Source organism: Genypterus blacodes, unplaced genomic scaffold, assembly GCF_046128005.1.
Source record: "Genypterus blacodes isolate CSIRO-AG114 ecotype Tasmania unplaced genomic scaffold, CSIRO-AGI_Gbla_v1 ptg000054l_1, whole genome shotgun sequence".
Taxonomy (NCBI): domain Eukaryota; kingdom Metazoa; phylum Chordata; class Actinopteri; order Ophidiiformes; family Ophidiidae; genus Genypterus; species Genypterus blacodes.
The window spans coordinates 3,011,782-3,030,750 of record NW_027466866.1 but is presented as its reverse complement, the minus strand read 5'-3'; the positions used below and the strand labels follow the sequence as shown (position 1 = coordinate 3,030,750).

The following is an 18,969-nucleotide window of genomic DNA, read 5'->3' as shown; positions in this document are numbered from 1 at the left end:
AAGTGCCCTCGGGCGTGCTTAGAGCAACCGTTTTCAACTCCATTTAGCTTTGTAGCTGGTGCTCGGGGGCTGTTCCCCCTGGCTTTCATCTTGGATGGCTGCACATACCTGAGGGCAGTTTTCATGTTGCTTCAGTGGCTCAGCATTTATGTTAAAGTGTTCAGTAATCCCTGAGCTAATTCTTGTCAAAACGCTGTCACTAGCCTTTACAAAGTTTAGATTACTGACGTATGGATGCATAGGTTGACATGGATCCATATGGAATAAGCATCCGTTTCTAGAGCAATTCATCAAATGTTTCTATTACCTTGTGCTCCCAACCATGTTTCCCTGTAGGCTTCGGGTTTGTTTTGAAGCCTCTCTTGAATTCCAAGGCTCGTCCTGAGGTCCTGGGAGTTCAGGCGCCATGGCTGTGACCTTTGGTGCTCTTTGGCTGTGCTATCTTGGCTCTTATCATCATTTTTGTAATTACAGAACTCTTTACACTTTGGCTCTTACTTGGCTTTTGTGCTGAAGCATCACTGGCCTGAACTTGGGATGGACACCAGTAGGTAAAATGAGTGGAGAAACAGAGCAGGAAGTAGGCTGTCGGGGTAAATACAACATGAACAATGGTCTGACTGCTACCCTCTTTGTCTTGGTGGAACGTCAATTTTGTGTCCCCATAACATGTTTTTTCCCCTTCTTGGGTAGACATGTTTACCTGACCTGTCCCTAACTACAACCATGTGTCCACACCACAAGTTGTGTGTCACTCCAAGTCCATTTACTCCTGAGAGCTGAAGCCCCTGAGGCAACTCAGGTGATTTTCATAAGAGCTGCCAATGGCGAGGAGAAGACTTCAAACCTTAGAAGTAGTACTTGTACTCGCAGTAGCAGTAGCAGTAGGGTAGTTCAGAGGCTTGGGCTTCATAATACTGTCAGAAACTTCAAATACATTAATGAATATTGCGGTGACCCATTTTAACGTCCCTATAATAACCTTTTGGGTCACTGCCCTGGAATCCATGAGTTTCCAGCTGCTCATTGCTATATTAACTACAGACATACAGTGTGTGTGTCAGTATTTGCCAGTCAGCATGTTATGTGTTTTATTACCTACAATAATAAGCAGGAACTTAAGTTTTTTACAGTTCGGCACTCCATAAGGGCTTTCCTCAAATCAACATTTTATAGTCTATTTAAGGTCTACAGATTGATGTCTAGACATTACTGTGGGAGAAAATGTGTTCCTAGAGGACTTTGAAGCACAGATTCATTTGATTTCATAGTTTTTCATCATACTTTTGGAATCTGCAGGACTCATTTGGAACACATTAGACGTACCTCCATATTGATCCTGTGCCAAAGTACCACGCACATTCCCATGGCTATGTATGACGTGGTGCTCGCTTTGGCCTCCTTTCAGAGGAATGCTTTTTTTTTTCTTTACTTTGTAAGATGTTCATGTATGTTTTAGTCAAAACACATGTAAGGTTTAAGAAAAGGGGCTGGTGTGTGCCGAAACATGTACGGTGTCTGCCTACATAGAGCGTAAACACAGACACAGTGGATTCATCCCATTACTCACCACAGACAACTATTTGTGTCTGGAAATCTTTTGCAATATCTCACGTTCAGCTGTCGTGTCAAAAACTCTGATGATCTCTTTATTTTTATGACTTTATCAATTTATTTCTCATATTCAGACTTATAAAGAATCGTCAGTTCTGTCACTCACTGTCCTACTATTCCTGGTCAAAATTGCTCCATGGTTAGATGAGACCGCGTACCAGTGAGCAAGGCAGCAGCACTTTTCTCCCTTTGGTCTCCTCTTGTGGGTGTTCTAACCCTCTCATCTCTCACTCCTCACTCCTCTCACGCTTCTTGAGAGAAACCTGTTTTTTTGTTGCATACTGCTGAAACATTTCCTGACAGGCTGTAAAACTGCAAAACTGTTGACTTCTAGCGTCTAGACCAGAGGAGAGGAGGAAAACATGCACTAGGGAGGCAGAAAAAGACTAAACGAGGGAATGAAACAACAGGGCATCCTAAGGGTTTGATTGGCACCAAGGCCTGTATGGTTTTTAACTGTAGCATATGTGTTTGAGCCACACAAGTGTTGAGGGACTCTGAGTTACACACTGCGGGGTTGAAGGTCGAGCTGTCGGTGCCCTCTGCCCCCTGGGCCCTGAGGGGGATGTGTTGGGGAAAGCTAAAGGACGGACGCTTTAGATCCAAGTATGCCAATGTTTTCATGAATCACTATGTTCAGAAAATCCCAATGCGTGATGGTGTGATGCTGCACTGGCCGACCATCACCTTCTTATTTAGTCTTCTATGCATGCATCTGTGTGTGTGTGTGTGTCTGTTTGTGTGTGTGTGTGGTCGGTCGACAGTGCTGATCTGCTGCATCTGAGGTTCCTTTGTCTGCAGCACAGTTAGAGTTTCCTCAGTAAAACAAAAGAAGCAACCTAAACAGAAAACACCAACTAGTCTCACTCAGGGATTACCAACCAACCAATCAGAGCGCTCAGGGATTACATCAGTCGCTAGTGTTATTAAGGGAAAAAAGTGTGTACTGTCTAATTTTTCTGTTGTGATATTGAGCTTTTTGATGCCATTTGTTGGCAAATTCTACCAATTTCTGCATTTAAAAGGGCAGATTTAAGATGATTTCCTTCTAAAAGTGAGCGCTAGAATCAAACTGGAGCTTTGCCTTTGTTTCTGCAATGAAATCCGTCAGTGGAAATGTCAGACGAGGCACATCTCTGTTTTTTCAGCCTTGCAGCGAGAGACATTTAAGCACTTATCACAACCATGATCTCTGTGTAGGCCGGGGCTTTGTCTTCATTATCCCCTCCCTATCATCACTCCTCCATTCTAAAGAGCACCTGTCTCACCTGCCTCGATTGTGATGCATGCTGGGTAAAAGGGAGGCGTTGTGTAACACCGATCACCTGGAACGCGGTTGGTTTTGTAAGCTGCGCACAGCCTCTAAGTCAACCAGATATGCAGTAAATAACCTTCAATTTCTAAAGCAAAATTAACCCCTTTAACCCCCCAGACCTTCCCGGAGGTCTCAGTATTTTCCGAACCCTGGCTGCGGCCCTGGTGGTCAAAAGGTCGTTTGACTGTGATTTGTGTGTTTTTGTGTTGAAGTGAACTTTAAGGGAAGCTTGGCCTAGAAACTTCACCATCAATCAGTGACATGCATTCCTCTGACACACATTTATCACTGATTGTGTTTTATAGACTGGCCCGTAATTCATAGAATGAATACATAGAATACATTGATCATCAAAATAATGATAAGTAACACCACTTTACTGTTAACTTTAACATTTCTTTCACTAAAAACATCCCAAGTCAGGTCATTAATGTGTTTATTTTGCGTGTTTGGTTGCAGCTGCAGTCCGTCTGCTTGTGTCACAGTGTGAAGCCTCTGATTTGAGTTCAGTCCTGCTCAGGAATGCGCTGCTGCTTCTCCAAACAGGAAAATTCATTCATGAGAGAAATACCAGATCTTTGAACTTCTGGCAAAACGTAAGATGAGGGCGGCGCCTCTGAGGTTCTGGACTCTAGGCTTATCCTATTCAGCCATCAGACAGCTTGAACGTGTCATGCATTAGATCTGTTACTTGTGACAGCACGTACAAACACATCGAGACGGTTTTAACGCTCTGCTCGCTCGCAGCCTCGCCTTTGCCCTCCTTCCCTCATATTCCTCATATTTGGCTGTGATCTGGTGTTTTGCGGCGAGCGTTCAGACACAGAGTCTGTGCGGTGACCCAACCACACAGATAGATTACAACCCGCTCTGCCCAAAAAAAAACCTTTTATGTTTTTCTCCATCGAACATCGCACTGGCTGCTGTCGAGCTTGTGGTGAGAATGAAACTGAAGGCATTTCTTTGCCAACATCTGGATCCCTGAGAGGAGCTCTGCACTGCCTGGTCCATTGTTGTGATGATGCCTATGACCTCACCGCTTCTTCACAACAGATGTAAACTGGGCATCAAAACGTTCGCAACACAAGGCTGAAGTCATCAACCGCTTGCTTTTTGTGCATTTTTTTATTTTAATGTTAATTCCACTAAGTGACAATGGAAAACATGTGGTCTGGATGAACAACATTAACATATTTTGCATCTAAAATCATTAGTTTAATGATCCAATTATCCCCTCAGATGTTAGAGGCTCACAGCTGTCTCGTAAATTAGATGAAATGAAACCAATCTAATAAATGAAAGCCAAGTAATGAAATTTGCAAAAAAGGTCAGATGAGGAATTCACATTATTTCTATAAGATAATGTGATATTTGGGCCATACATTCATGATTCCTCTCCCCTACCCTGTCTCTCCCTGTACAACAGCAGCTGGTTGCGACTGTTGGATACACAGTGACACACACACACACACACAAACTGAGGCAGGTGTCAATGCCACTCAAAGTACAAACAACTTATCACCAAGAGGAAGAACACGTCACTAAATCAACAACGCTGTCAGTGGAGACTAAAAGAGAAGAGTGACAGTAACGGCAGATGACAGAGAGAGAGTTTGAGTTTGTTATTTATCGCTTTTGGTCTTTTATTCTCCATTTTGTGGTAACTCTCCTCCTGTGCAGTCTTTGCATTCATCACACTCTACTGCATCCATGACTTTTTCATCATATTCCGCAGTCTTGCCTCGTGTCTTTGGACGCTTGTACAGCCATACCGCAGATCCACGCGAGCTAATAAATGCAAATACAAATACACACACATCCACACACAGACACACACTTAATTAAGACCTCCACTTAGCCCGTATCTTCCTCTGCCTCGTGTCACCCTGCACCAGTCTTTCAGCGCAGATGGAATGAGCGGTGCAGGGATCCGAGCTGTCGTCTTGCCTCTGGAACACGCTCCCTGGCAGCTCGTGCATCTGGCAGGGATTACATGCCTGCGTGTGGCGTGCGTGCGTGTCGGCTGAGGCTCCATATACAGCGTGTGCGTGTGCGTGTGTTTGGTCTGTTGTTAGCCCTCCCTTATTAGAGATCTGCGGTTTTGCGTCCCCTCGCGCCCGAGACACATCCAATCGCGCTGAGTGACGCCAAACGACAGAGGCAGGCCCCCGCGACCAGCACCAGATTAACTGCCCGGTGGTCCTCCTTGTTCTGGTGCTGTGAGGGGAGAAAAGTTTCCATCGCAGGTTCGGTTTTGAAACCAAGCCCTCGTTTGTCAACTCTGCGGCTTCGGACTTAAATCTCGGTCATTAGATGGCAGCTGGCTGGAGTCAGATAGAGGGAGAGAATGCGGCGGGAGAGGCGAAGGAAGGAGAAGGAGAGAGGAGAGAGGAGAGAGATTCACATCTGGAGGTCATAAGGGACGGAGAGAGAAAGGCGGAATGACGCAAACAGTTTCAGCCCGGGTTGAGCCGCATGAAGACTGACAAGCTCAGAATGTAAAATAAATAATTAGGGCCTTGGGAAAAGAAAGAGAAAAAGTCAGAGTGATATTGATTACATTCAGTTTGCATGAACCAAACTCACCATCTCTCTGTGCTGTGTGTGTGACTGAGGCTGTGCTGGTTGGTGGTCCTCAGCTGCTGCAATATGAAGCCTGTATGTGATAGAAATGTGTAAACATATTGCGTATTTATGTTACAAGTGACCTCATTAGATAAAGGAAACATTCTAATGCAGAGAGAACAAAACAATTTAGTGTAATTTGATGTTTTTAGTGCTACAAAGCTTTCTCAAGGCTGCAGGGAAAGTCTAATGGCCGGATTTCACAACTAAGCAGCACCATTCAGATGAACGTCGGACTGTAAAGCTGCCAATTTCACCTAATTTCACTTAATTAGGTTACATTTTATTAAGCTCTGTGGGGAAATTCATCCTCATTATACAACAAATGCCGAGTAAGCTGCCAGGAAACCATTCCAAGTCCATAATGTAACGCTTTGGTCAAGGGCAACAGCCGGAGCGTTAACCTACACACACGCACACACACACGCACACACACACACACACACACACACACACACACACTGAAAGACTTAACAGTGTTTAAGAACAGCAGCAGTGGGAAATGAACCCAGAGCCCAGAAACTTCATTCAGCATCTCAACCACACAACTTTCATATTTACCTCCAGCTCACTGAAATATTAAAAAAATATCAATAAGTATCTTTGTTCTCTGACCCAAAGGGCAGCAGCGACACATGTTTCCACCATACATCAGGCCTGACAGTTACTCATATTAGTTACTCTGCGGCTGCTTGATTCATTTCTGGTTTGACATTTCTTTTTAAGCTGAAACATATTTGTAATACACACCGTATTCATGCCTGCACATGTACTGTATACACACTTGTTGCAGTGCATGCTGGGCACTTTCCTCACACGGGCTCACTAATTGCGCTGTGTGCTGGTTCACATGTGTTTTCTCAGTGGGGCTGATTAAGTGAATTATCCCCATAGCTGAGGGTCAGAATGACAGACACACACTCATGCTGCCACATATTCACCTGAGTCAGCACATTGACAGAAAGCAGTGTGTTAACAACGTCTCTCTCTCTCTCTCTTTCTGTGTGTTATGGCTGCAGCTACCTGATGCTTCAATGATCAGTCCAACATAACGTGCCTAATGTAGATGCAGATAAATATGATTTTCACCTTTTCCGTGTTCCCTTGAGTTACCTGGCAACCGTACAGAACAAAGAACACAACCTTTTATTAGCGCAGTGCAGCTTTTCTTGATTAGCAGGAGGTTCAGTTTAGGGGTTCCTCTGGTTATGGTGGGTCCATATTGTCGCGGCGCTGGTTTTGGAGGAGCCCTGTGATTAAGCCTTTATAAACAGGAGTAATGGTGCGTTTGGAACATCGAGAACTTTGCCTTCAGGGATGAAAAAATGAAAACAAATGTTCTAGATTGTAAATGCGATTTCCATAAACTCCCTGGTTGGCCAAAGGTCTTGATGGAAACGTGCACACAGGGGATTACAACCTTCCATGCCCACAGCTTTGTAGAAACGTCTTATGAAACGTGAATGTCTTAAATGCTGCTGCCAGTACTTAAGACTTATTTGGTCGGCCATTAGTGGCTGTGACCTTCCAGTGGATGCAGTGAGGAAAGAGATGCAGGAGTGATTCCGGCTGATGAATCCCTGTGGAAGTGAAGCGGCTCAGGTTCTTCCATCCCATTAGTCTCTTTGTGAATACCTGGTATGAACGCAGTGAGAATATCAAAGTGTTTCTTTGCTCTGATTGTCCTTCCAGGTCGATGTCACAGCACAGAAATGTCTCCATGTGTTTATTTTGGTGGTTTTGGGCAGTTTTGTTGATTGTTCTTGTCAGACATTCTTTCACACTGAGTTCATCCCTTTGGCCCTGTGCGTGTCACTTACGTGTTGCTTGTTATCACTGAGAAAGCACTAAAACTATTTCCTGTGTGGCAGCTGAGACACTGCCAGCCATCATCAACCACATTTTTATTAAAACACCCGCATGAAACCAAGTACAAAATACCTTCACTTCTTACCCCCTTAAAATATATCTGTCTGTTTACCACAGAATGCACCAATGTGTGCTAGAAACAAGCGGTTTGAGTCTGCAAAGCTTCAGGGGAAAATGCAGAGGTGGAAAGTGTCTGTCCCTTTAACGCTGTTCATTAGGAGCCCTTTGGCAAGGCACTTAACTCCCAGCACTTCCAGTTGTCCAGGAAACAGTAGATGACTGTTAGCAGCAGGAGAAGAGAGCAGTGCAGTGAATAGCGGTTGTATCTTTATACGTTAGTGGTTGTAGATTCTTTTCTTTACTTACAAGTAAAGAGTTTGAAGGTTTTTTCATTTGTTGATCCTGGTAAGAGCTGATGAGTGTTAGTTAGGGTTTCCCACAGTGCTGGTGCGAGGCGGATGGTTGTGGCCAGGGGACACTGTAGCCAAAACAGTGCAGAAAACACTCACAACAGCCATGAGAACGCTTCTCATAAGGAGGAGGATGTCAGCTTTTCCATCTCTGAGAGGCTTGGCTCTTGGATCCATGTTCCACGCAGCGCAGCCAGACACATTTCCATGTTAGTTTTAAAAAGTGTCTTTGAATGCCACAAATCTTCCGTCTGTGCACCTTGAGGATTAACAAAGACACCAGAATCGGGGCCATTTGGAAAAAAGACCTCTTACTTCTTCACATATGTTGTTACAGAAAGGGTTTTTCCAAGAAGTATTGCGATGTAATGTTTGGTGGTGCAAATAGATGGGAAAGTAAATGTTTCTCTTATTGCATTTGTTGCATATTCACGTTGACCTCCTTAACCATAAATATTTGACACACAGAAAACATCACAGAGGGAGAACAATGAGTCCTTTACAGTAAGAATAAGTTTACAATAAGAGTTTGTTTAAGGCGCCCCGGTGCCTGACTGGGGCCTGGCTGGTGCCTGACTGGCCCAACCTGGTCCTGGCCTCCTGACAGAGTTCAAGACAGAGTGCTGTAAAACAGGTCAAACTGTATCCATTTTCAAAAGTCAGGGATCCTTTGTAATTGCCGTCTCTCCAACAAGGGAACCCTTGTTTTCCAATCTGCTTGCCTGTGCAGAACTGCAGTCTGTGTGCAAGTGTGTGCGTGTAGGTGTGTGTCAGTGTGTGTGTGTGCATTTGCAGCCGCTCATCAGACTCATTCCACAGCACAGCTGCAGTGGCTGAAGTCACAGTTTGACTCAAGGAAGGACTTAGCAGCTCATTAATGGATAACGTGAAGTAAGCAGAGAAACAGCGGTGACTACTGACACAGACGGAGGTGCAGACATGCTGCGGTGTCTGTGTGTTGGTGCCATACGTCTGGGGCCCATATTAAAGAACATAGGAGGGATAGAGAGGAGAGATTAAAGCAAAACGTTCAGTAAATGATCTGCAGTTAAGTAGTTTTATATAGTTTTATCATTAGTCAGCATGGGCTTCATCAAGTCTTTAGTTTGCTCTGTTGTCCAACTTTTTGTCCTCATCTTGATGTAGATGATCACAGCTGTGGAAGTTCAGTGGCAGAACTCCATCATTTATTAGTGTAAATGAAAAAGAGCGATGAATCCCCACAGTCTCCAGATCCAAAGCGTCTAATCAAGACATTTTTATCTCGCCTCTCATTCCTTTAATATTTGTCTTTATCGTCTGTCTCTCTTTATCCGTCTTTCTCGGATTTCCTTCTTTCCTGTTCTTTATCAGTTAAATATCAACTTTCCTCCAGGAAGTTCCATGCGCTCCGGTTCATATTGTGACATTTTAATCAGAGCATTGGTCAGCGTTTGCCAACACTAATATTTGGCCCCAGAGAAGAATTTAGGGAGCAGGAATGCTTGCAATTATTCATCTGAAAGAGACTTAATCACTGCCTCTCTCTTCTTCTCCTTTGCAGAGATCGGACCTGTGACTATCACAACAGACCCAAAGAAGTTCCAGTATGAGCTGAGGGAGCTTTATGTTCAGGTAGGTTCTGCATTTCCATCAAACAAGGCCTAAGTCTAAGAACAGAACACAGACAAGGTGCACAAAATTACAAGATTTGTCACCTGGGATGAGATCTTGACTGAAGTTGATATGAAACTCCACTCAAAGAAGCAATAAGATGTTAAAAATTGATGAAGTTTCTTTGTTTCTATCTTACAAAACCTAAAATCAAACTGACACCTTATGCTGATGACGGCCTTCTAATCCTCAGGGAGGTGGAGATTGTCCAGAGATGAGCGTCGGTGCCATTAAGATCGCCCTGGAGATCTCTCTGCCGGGGTCCTTCATCTATGTCTTCACAGACGCCCGCTCCAAAGATTACAAGCTGACGCACGAGGTCCTGCAGCTCATCCAGCAGAAACAATCACAGGTCAGGGGAAATTCATCCACGCTGTATTATTCCAAAGCTCAGATGCCATCATGTCGTCATACATACTGTATATGTGCGTGGGTGTATGTGTGTGTGTGTTGTAGGTGGTGTTTGTGCTGACTGGAGACTGTGATGATCGGAATCATGTTGGCTACAAGGTTTACGAGGAGATCGCCTCTACCAGCTCTGGGCAGGTCTTCCATCTAGATAAGAAACAGGTTAATGAGGTAAGAGTCTTCCCTCCTCCTCTCCTCTCCTCTCCTCTCCTCTCCTCTCATACAGGGATCAGCTGTTTTCTGCGTTTCACTCTTGATTTCAGGTTGGTTTGTGTTCCAGAATCAGAAGCTTTCTGGTTTCATTGGACTCTCACAAGTCAGTCGGAGTGTTAAAATCATTTCAATCTTGCCTGGCTTCTCCCTATAATAAACCCTATAATAGTGAATAAGAGTAGAAGGTTTTACAGCCTCGCTCATGTCCTAGGCTGCGTCTTTGGGACTCAAATATCAAATATGTAGGAAACATTCACTTGAATTATGACTTTTCAGCACTTTCAAGAAATATAAATCATATTTCTTGGTTCAGGCAGCGAGTCAAAGCCAGATTTCAAAAGACTTTCATTGCTACGTCTCCAACTGGCTCTCTCCTTTACTCTTTGTTTTACATTCACTCATCATCAGTCTTTCATCGGCACCATCAGGTCACATTGCACACAAACCCGTAACGATCAAACCGCATGAATTTGCTTGTGATCCAAAAGAGGGAAGTAAATCAAATATGTTTGTAGCAACTCTTGTTGGCTCTTCCACCCATTCTGGATTGAACAACATCTGGGTCCAGGGTCTACACAGTAGCTTAGGGGGTCTCCACAGGGAGAGTGGAGGAATGGAGCGGAGAGAGGCCGGGTCAGGACACGAGGGGAATCCCAGGCACTTCCTGATGAAAGCTTTACATATGCTGTGGGGATGACCTTGTACGCAGCTGAGGGGAGGGTTGTGTTTGTCTGTTTATACCTATGGGAATACAACCCTGTGTGTGTGTATGTGTGTGTGCCAGAGCAGCTCGGTGATTAGTAGTCTTACGGGTGTGCTTTCATTGTGTTTCCGTTTCCTTCCCTTTGCTGCTCTGTAGGTGTTGAAGTGGGTAGAAGAGGCCGTGCAGTCATCTAAGGTCCACCTGCTGTCCACCGATCACTTCAGCGGGGTCAGCAACACGTGGCGAATGCCCTTTGACCCCAGCCTCAAGGAGGTCACTGTAGCTCTCAGCGGCCCAGCACCTGACATCCAGATCCAGAACCCCCAGGGTAAGATACAGTGTGTGCACCTGTGGAAAAGAACAGACAGCAATCAGCTCGTATGACTTCATCATTACATCACCGTACAACAACACTGCTGCCCTCCCCACATAACTGAAAACTGAAAGCCCGGGATCTTTCTGCAGAGGGTGTAAGATATCATTCTGGAGAAATATAGGATGCTGTGAAGGTCAAGCTGAGGAAAGTTGAAGTAAAATGAGTGCACAGAAAAACAAAAGAACCTTCCACAAACACAGGACTGATTCCAACGTCTCAACAAGATCTTCACATCCGGCATATGTTGTTTCGATCATCTAGTATCGCTGTTTAATGCTTAAACCATCTTTAATTTTATGCTAACTCTCTATTACTTAAACATAAACCCGCCGCCATTGATTGAGAAGCATTAAAAATGAATTTGTTACAGTGAAAAGGTTCAGCTGTGGCAAATAATGATCCCAATGTCCACGTTTGGCCTCCAGGGAAGGTGGTGGGGAAGAGTGATGGCCTGACCGAGCTCCTTCACATTCCCAACTCGGCCAAAGTGGTCAACATCAAGGACCCGCAGCCTGGGATATGGTCTATTAAGGTAAACAATTCACTCCTTACCTGGAAACTTGTGTAGAATTATAGGCTTTCCCTAAGCGGTCCCAGAGCTGACGTGTGTCTTTTAAAATGACTTACTGCAAACACTTCAGTAGTGTAACCTTGAAATGAGGTCACAACTCCAGGCCCCCAGGAGGGAGCAGCGCCTCTCGCAAAGAATCTTAAGTTGAATTACTGCAGTTATATATCAGCGCGCTCAGATACGGGGGGATATGTAATCAATTTAACATGCGACTAGTCTGGTGGAAGGATCTGTTCGTCACGAGAAGACGGAATCAGAGAGACGATCTGCGCGCTGAAATAGCTATAGCCCGTGCTAGAGGAAGTTACAGTATGTTCCAGGCCATTAGTGGCTTTTTTTTTAACGTTGTCTCCTGCTACGGGGTTTTGTGTGAACACGCTCGGTTGTGCAGCGGAACAAGGGCGCGCGTTCGGGGTGCTTGTTCTGTCAGCACCAGATGTTGGAGCATTTTTACCTGAGTGATTTGTTGAGATGGTCAAGTTAAGCGCCGCTCTCCCTCACCTCTGCACGGCCCAATGTGTGTTCATACCCCAACGCGACACAGGAAGAGATGAGATGGAAACACAGAATATGATGTAACCAGCTTGAACAACACATAATCTAGGTTTGGGACTCAATTCTTCAGTTGTGTTCTGGTTTGTAACATTAATTTATTGCCCTTAATCACAGTATGATCAAAGTTTTAAATGTGCATGAAGTCATACTGTTACCCAGCACTCTTTGTTTCCTCTGGCTGATCTGATTCAGTTTGGACTCATTGTTTATTCTGCTTGTGTAATGTTATGTTATGCTTTGTCTATGGCTGGGATTTATTAAACACACTGAGCGTTTTTGTTTTTTTAGGCCACGCTCATAGAAGCGGTGAGGGAAATCGAACAGATTCAAATCCGAAGCACACAGGACTCGTAGCTTTTCCCGTTCTTCTCCTCTCTTGTTCCTCCCCTATTTACTTAAACTCACTTCTCTCTCTATGATTCTGTTCTATCCCCCCTTTTTCTTTCGTCTTGCATTTTCCTATCAACGGTGTTTATTTCCCCCCCAAGGTTCTCTACCTAAAGTCTCTCTCCTCTCTCAAGGTTTTGCTTCTCTCATTCCTCCACTTGGACATCTGCACTCCTCTCTTCCTGCCTCAGTCCCCACGTCGTCGCTCTATCTGGCTCGCAGGCTCTAAATATCTCCCTCTCATCCGCGGCTGTGTTTCCCAGGCCTGCCAAAGAAATGTGGATAAATACTTTAGGGGGGGGGGGGGGGGATTTCAGTGTTCTGCCATGCTGAGTTTCAGTAAGACTAATGGCCCGTGACACCCCAGTGTAAGGTCGCGGCCATAGAATGTGCGAAAAAAGAATCGGATCTCTCATAATCTGCCTTTAATTGGATATCGCCGTGTTTGTGGAAGGGAGGTTCGCCCCACTAAAGCCCCCCGCCTCTGCTTTGCTTTGCTATTATACATGAAATGTTTCTCAGTCCCATAACGAAAACTATGACTTTACAACAATAACAGCCAATTTGGTGGTTTCTTTTAGCTTTGAGCAGCTTTTGTCCTCTTGATTGTAGGATAATCGTGTCATTTAGCTTCATCACATCCTGCAGGTGTTTATAAGTATACTTCATTTTGTCATTTGGCCTCTCTGCACGCGTTTCATACCCCAAACTCTGTTAGAGTACGTCCACAGCACTAAGACTCCTCCAGGTGAGGCTTTGTGACCTCAGCAATAATGAGAGCAACTTGACTTCATATTGAACTTTATAGCCTGTGATGATAGTTTCTCTAGTCTGTAATTTTAAAAGCATGCCAACAGCTCAAAGGAATCGTCATGGTAGTGAACTGCTCTGCCTCTCCCTCTACCTCGCCCTCTCTCTCTCTCTTCCTGTCTGTTCCTCTCTTGCCGTCTCTGCTTTTCTGCTGTGTTGGTGTTAAAGGCAGCAGCCAGCCAGATCTTGCAGAACACAATTTACATCACATTATAAAAAGAAATGTAGGAAAAGGAGCTGGAGATTCCTCAGACCAGACCAGAGAGACTAAAGGCTGTTTTTAACATTTAATACCACTCAAACAGAAGAAATAATGAAGCAGAGGACAGAATATAGGCTTTTCAGTTCGCAGATTTAGATTTATTTTGGGGTAAAAGCTTTAATCATCTCCATATTAATTCGTAATAGTGCATCCAAGTCACAAATCCAGCCAAGATCTGTCATCACCAGTCCTGAGAACAATGCCAAAGCCGAATGAGGGTCAGCGTGACAATGAGCAGCTTTAATGACAGGAACTCTGCAATGGCTGCTCTTTAGTCTTTAGTTAGAGCCTGACCTTTACAAGCCACGCCCACAATTACAGCCCCATTGATCACTAATTAGACCATGAATAATTCCGTGGCAGACATAAGGTTAGGTTTAATGACCACATTTACTATCTTGCTAATGACGCATTACATTAGAACCCTGCTAAGTCCTTTTTGTATAAATACTTAAGCCCTAAAGTAATAAATGATCTTTCTGCCTGCATGGACGCCGTTAAAATGTAACCTAAATGTTATTTTCCACAGGGAATTTAAGTGAAGCTTCTTGTCAGGTCTTAGTAAGTGTAAAATACAGTAAATTCACTCGTTCTCTTTCATTGCAGGCAATTGTTAATGTTTATTTTTACATATCTCACTCTGTATTGTGATTCAGTGTCTCACACTTCCAAAGTTTCACCTGAGGTGAGGAGATTCCACCTCTCACCAACCTGTAGTTCATTGTAATTAGTCTGTCTGTGTTTCTGAAAAGCTTCAAAAGACGTCGGCACGATGAAGACCACAGCGGCTATTCATAGCTGGCTGATTATAGTGGTCGTGTTTGTCTAATTAAAGTATGAATGTCAGTCTAAGTGGATCATCTCTGACTCGTGGAGGTTTTATGAGGCTGAAGATGTTTTATTCAGGGGGAGAATGTTGCATTCTTGTCTGAGCATGTGGCTGCAAACAAAAGGCCGCCACAGGAATCAGACTGTGTCTCATTCAAAGTGCTCAACAACATCTGACAGCATGGTTACAGTAAAACCTGATAATGAAAAGACATCAGGCGTGGATGTACGTTTCGAGTCAGATCAGCAGGAATACAACACAGATCCTTGACTTATCTAAATGTATTTGTGTGTTTCTGCTCTTTTTATGCAGACGTCCAGTGAAGGAAGACACTCAGTCCGCATCTCAGGGCTCAGCACTATTGATTTCCGCGCCGGGTTTTCTAGGAAGCCCACATTTGACCTCAAGAAGACCCTCAGTAGGCCGGTTCAAGGTCAGTGAGGTCAACCTTGTTTTTGATGCAATGGAACAGCAACATCATACAGTCGGCTATATGTGAACTTGTCCTTCCAGGTATTCCCACCCACATCCTTCTGAACACCACTGGGCTCTTGCCTCCTGCTCGTGCTGATAGACTAGAGCTCTTGTCCATCACCGGGAAAGCGATCAAAACCTTGCCGATCCGGTACTTCCCCGAGCGAGAGCCGTACGGCCTCTGGAACATCACAGATTTCATCCCGCCCAGTGAGGCCTTCTTCCTGCGGGTGACAGGGTACGATCGCGATGGCTTCCTGTTCCAGAGAGTCTCAAGCGTTTCCTTCTCCAGCATCATACCCGGTCAGTAATGCAGAATGGAAGTTTGTTGACATATCTACAAGTAAGGTTTAACATTACATTCATTGGATTTTGTTGTTTTCTTGTGTCTTTGCCAGATGCACCAAAAGTGTTGATGCCAGCCACAACTCATGGTTACTATCTCCAGAAAGGGGCTATCGACTGCCAGATAGAGAGCCTGATTCCTTTCACCTTGCGCTTCACCCGGGATGGGAGACGACTTGGGGAGGACCAACTCTTCAGGTATGTAGGGTCGGACATGAGGAGGAGGAGGAGGAGGGGGAGGAGGGGGAGGAGGACTGTCCTGATTCATGGACTGTTACAAAAGAAGTTCAAAATGTGAAATGTACTCCAAACGTGTTATGTGAGTCCGTTCTGACATGAAAGCCAAACAGAATTGTCTTTCCCAGGAGGTCAAATACCTTCATGTGTTTTTATATCGACACTCCAGCTGTGATGGAACTTTCACAATTGTTTCAACATTTGTCTCAGCCTGCACAGAAGTTTTTGCTATTGTTCTCCTTCTGAAGTTTTACGATTTCACTCCAGGGAATCAGACAGCGCTTCATGGGACATCGCCCAGGTCACTCTGAAAGACGAGGGCGACTACGAGTGCATCGCCATCAGCCATGCCGGGACAGGAAGAGCTCGCACGTTTCTGGATGTATCAGGTACGTACACATCCCAAACCCTCCTCGAGACTGTACCACTGTGACCGGAGGTGTTTCTGTGCACTACAATGACATTCAGTACTCAAACTAAAGTGAAGAAAAAAGGAATTTACAGACTGATGTGATGTATTAAGTCATTAGCACAGCCTGACAGAAAGGCTTTGCTGTTTGTCAGTATTCTGTAGTTAATAGTGCATGGTGGGTAAACCGTCAGTAGGTGTAATGAACTAGAACTGTCAGTGAGGAATGTTTAAGACTATGCGACTGGCAAGCATTAGACTGTCAGCGAGGGCAATTACAGCGTGATGGATCTGCTGTACTCGCAGGCCAGCGAGCCGTTTTAAAGTATTGTCTTTAATGTGCTGTATCATGTATGGACCAAAGCACTTGAAAGCCTCACACACACATATATAAGCTCTCGCAAAATACCTCCTGTGAAATTGCGCGGCAACTGTAACCGTGAAGTTTACGTCATGCTCAATAGGTTTACACACACATGCGCACGGGTCGGGGGGGGGGGGGGCGACAACACACATGGTTGGAATCCAAAGCTGTGGGTTTGGTTTTTATTAGACTCAGTGTGTGTGTGTTGATGTTCATCCCATGCAGAGACCCTGTGTGGTGGCAGAAGGGATGGAGCTGAATGGAGAATGGGGTCGTAACTCATAACACGCCTGCGTACAGTTAGTATAGTTGTGTGTTACAATAGAGGGTGAGAGAATATGAAAGGACTCAGTAGGTACATTGCATGCAGTGTCAACACATTTTCAGTATTGCTTGCATGTACACACTGACGTTAAAGCTATGAGCTCAGACAAACACACGCTTGACTCTGCTTCTAAAACCCTCTGCCGTTGCATTGTTCCCTCTTTAACCTTTCCGTGATGGGATTCCGGTGCTGACACCGCCTGAGTCCCAGAACAGTGAGCAGAAGTCTCTCTCGTCCGCAATCTTACTCTCCCGCGCCGTGGAATCCACCGGAGTTTCATTAACTTGATGAATGCCAAATAGAGGGAAAGATATTTGAAAGAGCGGGAGCCAAACGGGGAGATCTGTGCAACACATGAACATAACTCATCATTATTGTCGCTCCGTGTTCGCAGGCCGAGCTTAGTGTGACTGCAGTTTACTTTAGTTTTTGGATGTCGCCTCAGATTAGCTGAACTCAAGTCTTCAGCCACCTCTTTACAGCTTTGTTACAGGGCCAGAGGGTCTTAGCGGTATGGCAGGCCCCCACATTTTACACTTGCACACACACACAGGCAGTCAGCTGCCAGAATTATGTCATCCTAATCCCAAGGAGCCATGCTGAAATATCCTCAGCATCCTCTCTCTCTCTCTCTCTCTCTCTACCGGTCACTTTTTCCCTTCATTCTCTATTCTGCGTTGCTCTGGCTCGCCTCGTGGAAAAATGATGGATGATGTACTGAGGCTCAAGGTATAAGCATTTTTGACATGACGACAGGAGAATAGATGGAGATAATGGGAGAGAGAAAAGGCAGGAAGCGAAAGAGATCGCCTCCATTCTGATGAATTACACTCAAGTTAGAAGATTTCATTTCCTCTATGACATCACTGAAGGCAGATATCAACTTGATAACAAGATGAGATCTCTGTTTCTGGTAAACAGAGCCTCCTCCAGCCATCACAGCAGGGGGCAACGCCACGGCCGCCCCCGGCTCGCGCGTCGTCCTCACCTGCCACGTCGTCAGCACGGTCAGCTTCAACCTCACCTGGCTGAGGGGGGGACAAGATGCCCGCCTGGACTCACGGGTACACGTTCTGACCAACCTCTCGCTGGAAGTGTCCGCCGTCACCCCGGACCTCTCGGGATGGTACGAGTGCAGCGCCGTCAATGAGGGAGGGGCGACGGTGGACCGCGTCTACCTCACTGTGCAAGGTGAGGAGTGTGTGTTTATGTATGTGTGTGTGGGTGTCAGATACCTCTTCTATCTGCACTCGATGTCATCATATTGGGTTTTAGTAAATTGTGTGTAATATGGAGCTCTTAGTGCCAACATGTTAGACTCTAAATTGAGGTATTTCAAAAGCACTGACCTGTTTTATTGTGATTTGCCACTTCTGTGTGTGTGAGTGTTTTACATGTATGTATGTCTGTGAGTGGGCCTGCTTCTTCTGTGAGATTAACAGTGTGTGTGTGGGGGAGGAATATGACTCTTGGCAAACATAACCGCCTTCCCCAACACACACCATCATCTCCCAAGTGCCCCCCACCCTCTCCCCTCTTCCCCCTGGTCGCTATAATTCACCCTAATGCTTTATGGGAACGTGTGAAAATGATTAATGTGCGACTCCGGAGCGTTCCAACTCCGGCTCCTAACACTTCACTGATGCGGAATTGGAGACGCACACACTGTGACCGCAGAGCCTGTCCAGGAAGTCCAAGCGGCTTTAGCAGACGATACCAGAAACCAGAAGGTGTAGGCAAGAACCCGGACGACGTCATCCAACCTGTCCAAACACACATCATGTCCCTTTAATTCAAAGGCCACATGCTGCTTCCTCTATCTGTCTTAAAAAGAGAAAAGGCCTCTCTGAGCGTTGATGATGTAAAAATCCAAAGAAGGTATTACTTGACCTAACTTTGATTGTTTGAAAGCTTTTGCTGCCATGACAACCAGGTCATTTGACTCGTCTCACTGAGTGACAAGTCGCTTCAATTGATGCCAAAACATTCTCCTAGGCTTCAGTGGACATCTTCCTCACCTGTGTGTGTGTGTGATAATTTACTCCCAGTGACTCCTATCCTTTTTTTATGAATGTATCCTATTTTTCCTGTTTCTTCACCTCTTTTCTGTCCTCCTTCTGTCTGTCCGATGGTCTCTCTCAAACAGCTGTCAGCAAGCCCTGGGGTTTACTAATCACCCCTTGGTCAGGTCCCATCCTAGTCATTAGTCTGTCTT

The 18,969-nt window shown here is 45.1% G+C and overlaps 1 protein-coding gene across 1 annotated transcript in view; it reads left to right on the top strand.

Moving 5' to 3' along the window:
- hmcn1 (hemicentin 1) overlaps nucleotides 1-18,969 on the top strand; it is a 58,945-nt gene that overhangs the window by 5,000 nt on the left and 34,976 nt on the right. The window contains exons 2-11 of the mRNA XM_076151310.1: nucleotides 9,377-9,447; nucleotides 9,680-9,838; nucleotides 9,943-10,065; nucleotides 10,967-11,138; nucleotides 11,612-11,718; nucleotides 14,913-15,033; nucleotides 15,114-15,377; nucleotides 15,473-15,617; nucleotides 15,924-16,045; nucleotides 17,676-17,945. Of these exons, the coding sequence (XP_076007425.1) occupies nucleotides 9,377-9,447; nucleotides 9,680-9,838; nucleotides 9,943-10,065; nucleotides 10,967-11,138; nucleotides 11,612-11,718; nucleotides 14,913-15,033; nucleotides 15,114-15,377; nucleotides 15,473-15,617; nucleotides 15,924-16,045; nucleotides 17,676-17,945 (1,554 nt within the window). The remainder of the gene's footprint in view (nucleotides 1-9,376; nucleotides 9,448-9,679; nucleotides 9,839-9,942; nucleotides 10,066-10,966; nucleotides 11,139-11,611; nucleotides 11,719-14,912; nucleotides 15,034-15,113; nucleotides 15,378-15,472; nucleotides 15,618-15,923; nucleotides 16,046-17,675; nucleotides 17,946-18,969) is intronic.